Here is a 14,471-nt window from a genome sequence, read left to right on the forward strand (position 1 = left end):
GGACCGCTTTCCCTGGAGCAGCCGACGCCGGGGCGTTCGCGGCCCGCGGGTACGGCTGGCGGGCGCCCTCCGGCCCCCAGAGCCGGCGGGCCGGGGCGGCCTCGGGCCTTCACCCCCACGTTAGCCCTCCGGAGGCGGCGGCGGCGGCGGAGGCCTCGCGGGCAGCCCGCTGGGACGCGAGCGGCGAGCGCGGGGCGCCGGGCGGGAGGCGGGGCGGCGGCGGTGCATCCTGGGAAATCCACCAACATGGGGCGCAGCCGCCGCCGCCAGCCCGGGCCGCGGGGGCCGCCGCTCCCCTGACCCCCGCGGGGCCTCACCGCGCGCCGCGGCCCGGGATCCCCAGGCGCCGACTGGCCAGCGCGCCCTCCGCCCGCCCGCCGCCGCCGGGGCCATGTGAGGGGGCAGCTCCCGCCGCCGCCGCCTCCCTCTCGTCCTCCTCCCCACCCCCTCCACCCCTCCCACTCCCCTCACTCGGGGCCCTGGAGGAGCCCCCGCCGCCGCCCGCCCTTCCTCCGCCGCCCGCACGATGGACAGGAACTACGCGACCTCCGGCTTCGCCGACCCGCCGCCGCCGCCGCCGCCCGCGCCCCCCGCCGCCGCCGCCCGCGCCCCCGCGCCGCCCCCCGCCCCCGCCTGGGCCTACGAGCCCCGCGCCGCGGCGGCCGCCAGCACCAGCGGCAGCGGCTGCAGCAGCCCCAGCCTCAAGGCCAGGTAGGGAGGTGGGCGGCGGGGCATCGGTGGGCCGGGAAAGGCCGGGGATGCGTCCGGGGCCTTCGCCCCTTTGCAGCACCGCCCAAGGGTCCGGGCCCGGCCAGGCGGGGAGTCCCCCACGCGTCTCCCTACCCTCCCCCCCCTCTCCCGCCCAGGAGGCGGCCGAGGGCTCCCCTGCGGGGGTCTCGGGGGCGGGCGGGGGCGCCCGGTGCGGGGCTCGCGCCCGGGACTAGTTGGGGGGACGGTGGGTAGAAGGGAGGGCTGGGCGGGATTCTGGGTTCCGTCACCTCCCGGGTGCTGCCTGGGCGCTCACATGGTGAAGTTTGGGTTCGTGGCTGAACTCGGCTCATGGGGACCCGAGAGTGCCTCGGGGGTGAGGGTTTGGGGTGGCGGGGGGGGGGGGGTCCGAGGAGTTCGGGGCTGTGACATTCCATTGTATTAGGACCGACAATGTGGTCTTGGGGGGCCTGGCCGTGTGAGGGTGCGGGCGATCGGAGGGGAAGAGGCGCCGAGCCGGGTCGCTGACATGGGGGCCCCCGGGAGGGTTGGGCTGCGGGAGAACTCCCGGGGCTTGGGGCCCCGGGAGGGGTCCCGGGGGCGCGCGCACGCCGCGCCGAGCTGGGTGACATATGTTTGCAGTGCTGGCCGCCACCGGGCTCTTTCTCTTCCACGCGTTCCAAGTTGCTCTCCGGGCTTCTTCCCTTTCCACCGTGGCAGAAGTAAGGGATCTATCTCTGTGTGTCTTGGGGAGGCCAGAAGTTGGGAAGAAGCTGGAGGGGGGCTTCCGTGCAGGCCATAAAGGTCGAAGAGCGGGAGGAGCATGCTGCTTCTCCACGTCGGCTTCTGGAGCTCGGGTCATGATTGTAGCGCGGGGTTAAGAGTTCATCGCTGCTCTCTAGCATAGCCCGGGGAATCTGAAATGCCGACTCTCATTAGATAGCGAAGCTCGCGGGAGCCGCGCGGTAGAGCCACTTTGTGCAACGGTCATTTGAATGATAACGGGAAGGCGTGGTCTGGCTGGGGTGATCGGTGAGCCGGGTGTTTTAAAACCTCTCCGCTGAACAATGCTGACTCCGGGAGGGTAGGTGCAGCTTCCGAGGACCGGGGTCGGGAATCCTGGGTTGCTAATGACTTCATCCTCAACTACGGACAGGAAGCGTCGTGGCTTTGTCTCATCAGATTTCTTCATTATTGTCAAGACAGAAGTGAACTTTTTTTTTTTTTTTTTTTTTTTTTTTTTTTTTTTTTTTTACACATTACAGGGTTCTTCTAGGTTGTCTTTGTTTTTATGAAAATTCCACGTTCACGATTTTGGAAATAGGTCTGAAGATCAGCTGGATCTTTGTCTTTAGATAGTTCCTTGGGATGATTATGAAAAATTGAGAAAAATCTGGTTCAAGAAAAGGGAAATAAGCTTCCTTTGAAAATTTTAGGGCCTTTGCTTAAAAGAACTGAGATTAAAAAAAAAAAGTGTTGTGCCAATTTGGAGATAAATACTTAAATGCTGGAATAAATAGTCATAAACAGTCATAACTTTTACAATTTAAACCATTTTAAGGAGTTTTATGAAAAGATGTTTGGTACCTTTCCCATGACTCTTATTATTTTGGTGGTTATTTGACTGTCATTTTCAAGTAGCTTTTGCATTGAAAATGATAATTTACAAATTAAAATTACTTTATCTTCAGTGAACAGCAATGATAGGTATTTGCGCAGCATTTTTTGTTTTAAATGAAAAAAAAATGTTTTCTTAGGTAAATGCTATCTAGTTATTTCTGTTATTTCTTTTAGCAGAATACTTCTGAGGCAAGAAACTAAATCTACTTGTCATATTTTCCAAATGTTGTTTATCAAAATAACAAAGAATGACTTCCCAAACACATTTGAAAACAGTAAGTAGATTCATTTGGAACACATAATCTAAAATAAATTTATTTTCTGTTTATTGGAAGTTATTGATTTTTAAATGCTAAGTCCCCCCCTTAAAATATATTCTGGGGATGGGGTCAGCAAAATTATAGCATAGAAAATGCAGGCTTTCCCCCTCCCCCACCAACTGGCTTTGTTAACGTCTTGTGTTAGGATCAGGCCATCTGTACAGGGCTACACACACTTCATTGTACCTCGTTTTATTCCTCAAACTGTGCGATTCCCTCTTTCATTTCACTTATATAGAAAATACTAAATCCGAAATAATGCCCTTAAGTCTTTCGGTATTCCACATTTTCTGAAGCCTATTCATATTTTTATAACATTTTAAAGAGCTTTTTCCTAATTCAGGTTATCAGTTGAATGTTTTTGTTTCCCTTTGTGGCCCTTTCTTCTGGAAGGTGCAAATGAGTATTAGTTGTGATGATGTAATATGGATACGTATCCAGAAAGAATTAGCTTGTCTGTCACCTCATTTCTAGTAACTATTCAGAAGCTTACAGATGATAATGACATTCAATTGTTACTGGCATGGGATCTAACAGCCTACTTTCTGTCTGCTTGGTCCTGAAATGGGACAGTTTCAGCATTGATAGCGAAAAGCATGGTAAATGATTTTTCATGAGTTTAGAGTAATGCTTTTTTGATATAGCCGCTTTGTCAGACATAGGTATTTCTGTTGTTTATACCATTGAAAAATAAAGAGCTAAAGGGAAACACCAGCATTTTACCTTGAAATAGGGTGTAAATGGAGATTTCTGAATGATTCTAAAACAATACAGGCTAGGTACATGGAAGTTCAGGGGTAAGAACTGTTCATGTTATTCTCCATTTATTTGTGCTTTTCTCAGTTGGTTTTAGGGACCAAATGAGCATATTTTTACCTATCGCTATGGAATTGGAAGTATTTTTTGTGGGACTATTTTATTTTTATTTATTATATTTTTAAAATATATTTTATTGATTTTTTAAAATATATTTTTTAATTGATTTTTCACAGAGAGGAAGAGAGAGGGATAGAGAGTTAGAAACATCAATGAGAGAGAATCATCGACCAGCTTGCTTCTTGCACACCCCCTACTGGGGATGCGCCTGCAACCAAGGTACATGCCCTTGACCGGAATCGAACCCGGGACCTTTCAGTCTGCAGGCCGATGCTCTATCCACTGAGCAAAACCGGTCCCGGCTATTTTATTGATTTTTTACAGAGAGGAAGGGAGAGGGATAGAGAGAAACATCTTTGAGAGAGAAACATCGATCAGCTGCCTCTTGCACACCCCCTATTGGGGATGTGCCCACAACCAAGGTACATGCCCTTGACCCGAATCGAACCTGGCACCTTTCGGTCCGCAGGCTTACGCTCTATCCACTGAGCCAAACTGGTTTCGGCACTAAGGTTATTTTAAATAAACTTCTGTTGTTCAGAAAGCATTTTCCCATAGAAATAATGTTGTAAGTAATAGTAACTATTATTTACTGAGCAACTAATGTGCTAGCTACTGACTGTTCTAAGTGATGTGCTAGTACACATGCACACAATTTGAACCTCCAGCAATCTTTTGAGGAATGTATTATTTTTACTTTCTTTTAGTGAAAATAGAAGCCGAGGCATAGAAACATTAATATACTTAGAGACACATAGCTAGTAAGTAGTGGAGCTGGGATTTAACCTGGGCATTGTGGATCTGGAGCCTGCATGTTTAATTACTGTACTTAACTACTTCATGGTAAGATATATCTACCTATATTATGGGTTAAATGAGCTTCTGTAGCTGGCCTGGAAACCTAACCATTATTAATATATTTACTTCGCAGTTCTTTGTCACCATTACCTTTCCCCCCCTAATTGAAACAAGCTTCCTTTCATTTCCATAGCCCTGTATTTTCCTCTCTGGCCCACTGCTTTTCCCTAGTTTTCATTAGTCTTTACTATTTTTTTTTTAATCTTTGCTTTTTAAAAAAATATATATTTTATTGATTATTTTACAGAGAGGAAGGGAGAGGGATAGAGAGTTAGAAACATCAACCAGAGAATCATAGATCAGCTTCATCTTGCACACCCCCTACTGGGGATGTGCCTGCAACCAAGGTACATGCCCTTGACTGGAATCGAACCTGGGACCTTTCAGTCCGCAGGCTGACGCTCTATCCACTGAACCAAACCGGTTTCTGCTAGTCCTTACTATTTTAATCTCTACATGTTGTCATTTCCTCAGGTCTTGGGACTGATACGATTTCTTGTTCATTCTGTGCTTTCTCCTAAGGACATAACCTCCATGCTTATGGCTTTAAATATCATCTCTGGGGATACATGTGGCTAAAGCCCAGCCCTCTTCTGAGCACCCAGTCCATATCCAGTTACCTCTCTCTGAGCTTTTACTGAGCATGTAATGGGCATTCAGTAAAGAGCTCATGCTTACCCCACTCACCCCACCTCCTGTTTGTATAGTGAGGTCCATCTCAGGCACACCTCTCTCCCCCTACTTGCTCAGGCCAGAACCTGGGAGTTGTGTGTGCTACTACTTTTTTTATCTCTTAAATATATATTGAAATTGTCTACTTTTTTTCTGTTCCCACTACTCCACCCTGATTCAAGGTACTGTTATTTTTCACTCGGATAACTATCGCAGTCTCCTAAGTCATCCAAAGTGAAGCTACTTTGTATATCAATGACTTTTAAATTTACATCTCTAGATTCATACCTAGTTGCTTACTATTATCTCCACATGAATATTGAAGAGGTGTTTCAAACAATTATGTCCAAAACACGAATATCAGCTTAACCACAAACCTGATTCTCTGATCTTTCCCACCTCAGTAAATACTATCACCTTTTATTGCATCTCAGGCCTAAAAGGTGGGAGCCATCTGTGATTCATTTCTTTCCTTCCATATCCACTCCCTTAGTGAATCCTGCTGATCTGCTCTCCATGCCCATGGTTTCCCACATGGACTGTCTCAGTTGCCTCCTTTTGCTTTTCTTGCTTCCACCTTAGCTTTTCTAGAGGTTATTAAGCATGCAACAGTCAGGTTTAATATTTCAAAATATAAATTAGGCGATGTCATTACCCTGCTTAACACCTCCCAATGTTTCTCCAGAGGAAAATCTCAAGTCCTTGTCATAGACTTTATATAATACACATACACACATCTTACAAACCAATAAGACAGCTAACCACCACTTTTTTTTTTTTTTTAGAGTAATCAGTTTAATCAATTTAAACAAACTTCACAAGGGAAACTAAAAGAATAGCCTATAAAAATATAAAAAGATGCTCCTCAGCATTTGTTATTAGGGAAATGCAAATTAAACCACAATGAGATACCTCTACCTACTTAAAATGTTTAAAGTTAAGAAGACTGAAAAGTTCAAATAGTCAAAAGAATATAAAACAGCCAAAACCGGTTTGGCTCAATGGATAGAGCGTCGGCTTGGGGACTGAAAGGTCCCAGGTTCGATTCCGGTCAAGGGCATGTACCTTGGTTGCAGGCATATCCCCAGTAGGAGGTGTGCAAGAGGCAGCTGATCGATGACTTTCTCTCATCGATGTTCCTAACTCTCTGTCCCTCTCTCTTCCTCTCTCTGTACAAAATCAATAAAATATACTTTAAAAAAGAGAGAAAAGAATATAAAACAAATGGAATATTCATTCATCATTCATTGTTAATGGTAATGTGAAATAAATAGCACATGCACTTATCTTCTTACCTAGTAATCCCACTCCAAATATTTAACTTAGAGAAATGAAAATGTATGTCCACAAAAAACTTGTATACAAATGTTCAAAGCAGGTTTGTTTATTCATAGTAGTCCCTAACTGGAAACAACCCAAATGTCCATCAGGTGATTAGATAAACACGTTATGATATACTAGTATTCATACAACTCATTGAAAAGGAATGAATTATTCATGTATGTAACACCATGAATTTATCTCAAAAGCATGTTGAATGAAAAGTGCCAGACACAAAAGAATATAGGCTTTAGGTTTATCAGTGGCTGTCTGGGGATGAGATGAAAAAGGTATTTGATTGCAAATAGTCGTGAGAAACCTCTTGTTGTGAAGGAAAAGTTGGTTAGGATTGTGATTATATTGGTGAATGTATAATATTTATCAAAACAAGTGTACTTGCCCTGGTCAGGTGGCTCAGTAAGTTAGAACATCACCCATACACCAAAAGGTTGTGGGTTTGATTCCTAGGTTGGGAGTACCTAGAATGTTTCTATTTCACATCAGTGTGTCTCTCTTTTTCTCTTCCTCTCTCCCCAAAATCAATAAAAACATATCCTCAGGTGAATATTTTAAAAAATGGTGTACTTGACTGTGTGTAAATTATACCTTAATAAAATCTATTTTTAAAGTTAAAAAAAGATTTTTATGCCCTAGTTGGTTTGGCTCGGTGGATGAAGTGTTGGCTTACAGATTGAAGGGTCCTGAGTTTGATTTTGGTCAAGGGCGTGTACCCGGCCCTGGTCAGGGTGCGTGTGGGAGGCAACCAGTTGATGTGTTTCTCTCACATTGATGCTTCTCTCTGTGTGTCTCTCCTCTTCCCTTCCACTCTCTCTAAAAATAAAGGGAAAATATCCTCAGGTGATGATTAACAACAACAACAAAAGACTAAAATAATCCTAAAATTGAATCTTCAAACAAACAAAATGTAATTCCTACAAGTAATTAATAAGGTAGTCATAACAGAAATATATTACTTTTGAATCAGTATTCTGATTCAAAAGTAATGTATTAGTAACTGTATACACTTAGTGGGATATAATCTTGGGACAGAAAGCAGTATGAAGAAATACCTTTTACTTAGTAGATTTATTTTTGGTAGTGGTTACATTATACTATTTTCAAATAGAGCTAGTGAGAAATATATTGATGTAGTTGTGAATTAGGATTCAATTTTAGAAAAGGGAGATATATATATGTGAAATTAGGGAAGATGAGGAATACTATATTAGATTTGAATGAGAGTTGTCAGTATGAACTCATGTATTTTAAAAGACTAGCTTCGTCCACCAAAAGGGCCTAAAAGCAAATGAAACCTCAGGCATCAAACACACCTTACACCCAGATCTTGATTTCTAAATGCCAATGCCCACTAACAAGGCTCCTAGTAGAAATGATTGATTTCAGTTCTGATCCAGGAAAAGTAACAAGGTGAGCCTAAGACTTCTTGTGTTAGCAGGATGTGTTTGAGCCTAACAGAGTACCTCCCCACCTCCTGTCTCTGGGAATAACTCACAACCACAGGGTCTGGAAACTACCCCTGGAAATTTTCCGGTAATTGAACAGGGACCAAGGACAATCTTGTCATCAGATTCAGTCCTGGCCAGGCCATGAGTAGGTTGCTAAGGGGATGAAGCCCAGTTCTGTCCTGGGCCCACAGAGCACTGGCTGGCCAGGACCCTGGGCCCAGGCCGGCAGAAGTTCCCACGCCAGTAAAGATGAGTTGTGTTCTCTCGCATGGTTCTTGAGAACTTGAGTGGGGCCCCCTGCCTTTTCCAGCAGCTTCCTCCTGCCTCCGTCCAAGGCTCCATCTTCACTTATTCTCTCTATTCCTGCCATTTAAACTCTGTTCAGAGTCCAGATGCACTGGGCGCTTTCCTCTCTCCCACTGTAGTGCAGCCTTTAAAGCATCCCTAATCCAAACACATCAGAGTTAGTCATTCAGAAACACTTATGAAACACACGAGGCGCCAGACAATTCTGAGCACTGGGAAGCCAGCAGGGGCCAGCACAGGCAAAGGCCTGGCCTCCCCAAGCTGACGTTCTAGGGACTTTCACGAAAGGAGAGTTCACACAGAGGGGCCAGTCTGGGTTGCGGGCAGACAGGAAAATTACCCAAGAAAAGGTCAGAGATTCATCCTTTTGCTTTGAACCACAGCCAGCCAGGGTTACTGAGGCCCAGTGGAAGGGACACTGTCCCTGCTGTTGAACAATGGCCTGGGGCAAGTTTGAGCTCTCAGCTGTGATGCCTGGGCCCTTTTCATGCAACCTGGGAATTCACCTACACAGACCTCACCTGAGCAGGAATGTGGTCTTTGCGAGGCTTCTGTCACCACCACCTGCCCAGACTTTCCAGGTCGAGGATTCAGGGGAGGCGGAAGTTGCTACATCCCCGGAAGGTGCTTTCTACTGCTCTCTCCCCTTTTGTGTTTACAACAATCACTGTGTGGGCCTTGGCATGTGCTACCCACACACTCTGGGACCACCTGTGGCATGCAGCCGGGGTCCATGCACAAGTGCTTTATGTGGACAACATGCTGAGTGGGGGTGGGGTTAAATCATTTAACTAGAAAGTAGGAAAAATATCAGAAATATCAGTTATATGTGAAGAAAAAAACGTTAGGAAATAGAATGAAAAGTTCCCATGAATTCCAAAGTTGGAGATGGGAAGTCAAGTGTATTTCAGCTCCTTGGGTGGTGGCTTTAGTCCTGTGGGGGCGTGGGGTGTGCCTCTCCTCCACCCTGCCTCACGTCCTGGTTTGAAAGGCTCTGGTTTAAGAGCTGCCCTCGGAGGGGGCCTTTTCTTGATACCTTCTCCCAAGTGCTCTCCAAGCAGGAAGGCAAGTATAGATGCTGCAGAGGAGATTCATTTGCCTGTTAGCAAGATTCAATAACAGCAACCCAGCCAAGTGGCCCTGGGCAACAGGGACAAATCATTCCCTCTCACAATAAGAGCTTCCAAAGTAGAAATGATCCAAGATTACTTACATGAGCAGCTGAAAAATGTCATTGAGGACTCAGGTTTTCTCTATTTTTTCCCTTTGCCATTCCGTTTGCTCATGGTATCCTGTCTCATGTCCCTCATCAGATGTCTCCCAGGCTTCATTGGCCAGAATCAGCACAACCCACCCAGCACTTACCAATCTCCAGGTAAGACGAGGCCCCCACAATGGCCTACTCTAGCAAAGAGTCGCCCAGCAAAGAGCTGGGTGGAGCCCACGGTCCTAAAAAGGACATAACCCTAAGAAGAGGGCAACCCAGTCAAGGCTCTGCCACCCAGGTAGTGAGGAGGAAATGGCTCTGTAGTGGGCAGCCCACAGCTCTGCAACAGCTGGTGCCCCATTGACCTCTAAGGAAGGAATGGTAAAGTGACCCTGATTTTATGCTCAGGGAAACCAAACTATTCTAAGGCAAGAATCCTGCTTAGAGCTGCCATCAGGGCTAAGAGAGACAGCCCCCTTGACAGTGTTGACTCAGTGGTCCCACTGCAACCTTCTAGCAGGCCTACAGGTGTATAAGGACAGAATTTCCTGCTGGTACTGAGTTAATGTCAGGATCAAAACAGTGATGCTTGGCTTCAGTTTCTGTCTGTGTAATAAAACTGACCAGTGTCCCTCATCTGGAGAGTACTCACTCTCGTGGATAAGAAATACCACTCCAGTGGAGATTTTGCAAGGGCTTTGTAAAGGTTCTTTTAAAAAAAACTGAAAATCTTCTAATTCCTTGTAAGAAAAAATTAGCACTTTTACAAAGAGGAAGAGGTCAGGAATCTATTTGTCCTGAAGACCTGGCTGTAAGTTCTCTCTGCAATTCTGTGAAATACACCCTTGATGCTCATGAGTCCCTTCACTGCCGCTCACCACTCACTCACTGACTTGGGTTGGCTGGCTCTCTCTGATTCATGCCAGCTCCACAAGTGCTGAAACCTCAGGGCTCCATCCGGGTTTTCTCAGAAGAGCCAGAGGGCACACTCCTGGGAGCCTCCTGATTCTTCTCCCTCCAGGAAGTCCTCCCGTTGAGAGTATCCTTCCCACAGCAGGCCTTCCTTCCACCTGATACATGAAAAGCAAGGCTCAGATTCCTCAGTGAGGAACCACACTGTCCACATTGTGAAACCTCCTCTCTGACTCTGCTTCTGAGAGAGGGCTGGGTGTGTTCTGTCTCTGGCAACAGAAGCAGGTTTCTTCTGGAACAGTTGAAAGTGTCCACTGTTGTACCTGTTTGAGATCCAGGCTCCCGCCTGTCAGTGGGATCTGGCTCCATGGAGAGTCCATTGTCCCTTGGGCCCGGGCAGAGTGGACTGGGACTGTGTTAATAAGAAGACAGGTTTGGGGGATCTGGGATTGAAGCTTGGAGGGCAACCACCCTGGTTTCCTGTGCTGAGTCACTCTCCCACACTGCAGAGGACAGCTTTCTCCAGAGAACCGCTGCTATCCAGAAAAGGCTCATTAAAAAAAATAAAAATAAAAATGTGTGTGTGTGTGTGTGTGTGTGTGTGTGTGTGTGTGTGTATTCAGAGAGGAAGGGAGAGGGGAGGGAGGAAGGGAGAGGGAGAGGGAGAGGGAGAGAGAGAGAGAGAGAACATCAATGATGAGAGAGAATCATTGGTGCCTCCACTGGAGAATCATTATGTAAGAAGGACATTGGTGCCCCCACTGGGGATCAAGCCCACAACCTGACCGGGAATGGAACCGTGACCTAGTTTCCTGGTTCATAGGTTGATGCTCAAACATTGAGCCATGCTGGCTGGGCAGAAAAGGCTCGTTTTTATTTTACAGAAGAATGCTAACTTTTAAATGTGAAATAATGGTATAATTAAAAACTCACCATTTTTAATCTTCAATCCAATAATTGAGTTAAAGATCATGAGTGAATAACTAAATCATTGCTTTTGGGATCAAGATATTTACACAGCTTTAAAATAATACCTCAAAATTGCATATGATGGAGAGATCTGACTACCTTTCAGTTTAGTATCACCTATAATGAGATAAATTGACATTGTGTGTGTTCTCATATTATTCAATAATTAAAAAATATCACTATGTACTTCTCATGAGGTAGCAATCAGACCAATCCAGAACTTGGGATAGCGTACAGTTTAAGTACTCTGTGCCATGAAATTAAGACAGAGGGATCTGGGATTAAGGATAGGGTGAGGCACTGTTCTAAATTTAAAGAGACATGCCCGGCCAACTTAGCTCACTGGTTGAGCATCAGCCTATGAACCAGGAGATCAGAGTTTGATTCCAGGTCAGGGCAAATACCCAGGTTGCAGACTCAATCCCCTGAAGGAGGTGTACAGAAGTCAGGCAATCAATGGTTCTCATCATCGATGTTTCTCTCGCCCTCTGAAATCAGTAAAAAATCTTATATAATAAAAGGCTAATATGTAAATCGACCAAATGGCAGAATGACTGCTTGCTGTGATGGGAGCAGATGCTCATGCAGGAGCTGTCCCTGGTGAGTGCAACAGTGGTGATGGGAGCCTCTCCCGCCTCCACAGCAGAGCTAAGGATGTCCGACTGTTGGCTTAGGCATTGCGAGAGGGCACAGGCTGGGCTGGGGGACTCCCGTGCACCAGGTCTCTAGTGTGTGTGTGTGTGTGTGTGTGTGTGTGTGTGTGTGTGTGTGTATTTTTTAAAACTATATTTAAAGAGATACAACCAAATGCCATTCTTGAATTTGATTGGATCCTACATTGAAAAAGCTTTAAAATTTCCAAACATCTTGCTAATAATTAGGGGAAATTATGACCTCTGTATTACATGCTATTATTGACTTATTGTTAAAGTTCTTAAAGTCTACTACTGGTTATATAGGAGAATATTCTATTCCTAGGAGATAAAACTGAAGGAATTAGGATATAGTGTGATGTCTGCAAGTTATTTTCAAGTGGCTAAATTAAATATATATATATGTATACACACATACACACACACACATATATCTAATAAATCTAATAAAGATATATTAAATATATATAACATATATTAAATACAATATATATAAATTATTAGATATATTAAATATAACCTAATAAAGAGGGAATATGCTAAATTGACCCTCACACTGTTGCAAAGATGGCAGCACCAACAGCCAATAAGAAGTGAATACACTAATTTACTACCATGCCCTCAAAGATAGTGGCACCCACAGCCACCAAATGGCAGCGCCCAGTTCCCTCAGTCCCCCAGCCGCCTAGGGCCTGCCTGAGGTGCAGGCAAACCTTGGCTGTTGGCTGCCTAGTTGCCCAGGGCCAGCTCAAGGCGCAGGCAATCCTAGGATGGTGGCTGCCCAGCCTCCCAGGTCCACCTGAAGCTCAGGTAACCAGGACTGGCTGCAGTTTGCACTGCCAGCAGCAGAGGTGTGATGGGGGCATCACCTTCCCCTGATCGCCAGGCCACCTCCCGCCCCTGAGGGCTCCCGGACTGTGAGAGGGGGCAGGCTGGGCTGAGAGACCCCCCTCCAGTGCACAAATTTTCATGCACTGGGCCATACATATACATATATGTTAACAATTATTGAATCTTAGGTGACAGGTGTATAGGTTATTCGTTACACTATTTTAGTTTTTTCTCTGGGTTTAAAATATTAAAAATAAAAATCAAGGGAAGAAAATATTTTTTTCTGAATGACTCAAAATATAATTTCAAGCTTTTGGGAAATAATATTAATGATCAATTTATTTGACTGATCTGATATTATATAGGATGTTAAAATTAGAGGGACCTTGGAAGTTATCTTGTCTAGTCCCTTAGTCATGCAGATAAGGAGATTAGTCTGACAGTAATTGAATCACTTGTTGAAGTCACACTGGAAGCCAGTTGTAGAGCTTGGACAATGAATTCAGCTGTCCTGTTTTCTGGGATATTGCTCTTCCCACTGTACCATATTTTACTTCTCTCAGTAAAAGGACTTTGTAGGAGGTAAAAGTTGAGGTAAAGAAAATATTATGTGCATTTTTTTTCCTTGTATATTTTCAATGTGCTTTCCCCATTTTGACATTATTGTCAGACTGTGCTTGATCTATTGGTGTATAGATCAGGAGTTAATTATAGTCAAAGACTTCTGCTACCTTGACAATTGCTCTTTTAGAAATTTTTTGATCATATGGTTTGAGCATTGTGTTTTTAGTAACTTCTTTTTATTATCCTCTAGTTTAAGCTTTGAAGAAGGACATCCCTCACTCTCTGAAACAAATCGCCTTCAGAAACAGACTTTTGCAGCCTCTCATCAACTTCCTGGATATCCTTCCACACCTCAGCCAACCGGTAAAAATTCTCTTGTGAAATATAACATGAATCTGTGTACATTTAGTGAATAAGGAAAAAAAAATCAGTTTTCACATGTTGGGTTATGAATATGTACACAGGACATAACAATGTCATAGGAAATTTTAAAATAAAAATGAGATTAAAAGCTACGCCTTTTGTTGATAAGGAATATAAACATGACTAATTAGTTGGGAGATCTTTTTCATGCATCTTTATAGATTTTAAATTATAACTATGTGTAGTCAAATTAATATTTGTTTCTATTTCAAAATAAAACAGTTTAGGATTGTAGAACTTTTGACCTCAAATTTCAGAGAGTCCTTTTTAAAATATGATCAGAAATATAATTTTAAATTAATAATGTCTTTACTTTGGGATATATTTTATCTTCAAATGTAGGTCCTTCTGGAATATTTGATACTGGTGTGAACAGTGCCAGCACTAACACTAAGGAATCTCCAGTAATGAGCTTTCTCTCTTCTGTTGAATCTCAAACAGCTCAGGCTGCTTCTTCAGGAACTTCTCTTTTACCACAATTCAGGGCTCCATCCTGGCAGACAGGTGATTCTTTGTTTTCAGAATTTTTAAGTCTTGTAAAAATATACTTTGTATGGACCTTGTCATTATGGTAGTGTGGCCGAGAGTGAAGTTAATTATTGATTTCCCAGTGAACTTTAAAACCTGGAATTTTTCACAATTTTAAAGTGGACAAAATTCAATAAATTTACTAGCAGAAATTCAGTTTTAGCACTCTGATAAAAACCAACAAGTTGAAGAAAGAAGATAATTATTAAAGATAAGCCCTAGAAATAAAGTTTTTATC

General features: G+C 44.4%; 1 protein-coding gene across 15 annotated transcripts in view; it reads left to right on the forward strand.

The window, feature by feature from the left end:
• Nucleotides 1-226: 226 nt before the first annotated feature.
• QSER1 (glutamine and serine rich 1) overlaps nucleotides 227-14,471 on the forward strand; it is a 57,716-nt gene continuing 43,471 nt past the window's right edge. For 4 of the 15 annotated variants that reach the window (XM_045578047.1, XM_045578046.1, XM_045578052.1 and 1 more), the window contains exons 1-3: nucleotides 228-711; nucleotides 13,533-13,645; nucleotides 14,048-14,209. In XM_045578047.1, coding sequence (XP_045434003.1) covers nucleotides 527-711; nucleotides 13,533-13,645; nucleotides 14,048-14,209 — 460 coding nt within the window. In that variant the 5' untranslated portion in view covers nucleotides 228-526. Of the gene's footprint in view, nucleotides 712-2,502; nucleotides 2,604-8,529; nucleotides 8,771-13,532; nucleotides 13,646-14,047; nucleotides 14,210-14,471 lie in introns of those variants that run through there. The other 11 variants (XM_045578044.1, XM_036428397.2, XM_036428399.2 and 8 more) reach the window with 10 other exon arrangements.

This window comes from Pipistrellus kuhlii, unplaced genomic scaffold, assembly GCF_014108245.1.
Source record: "Pipistrellus kuhlii isolate mPipKuh1 unplaced genomic scaffold, mPipKuh1.p scaffold_m20_p_9, whole genome shotgun sequence".
Taxonomy (NCBI): domain Eukaryota; kingdom Metazoa; phylum Chordata; class Mammalia; order Chiroptera; family Vespertilionidae; genus Pipistrellus; species Pipistrellus kuhlii.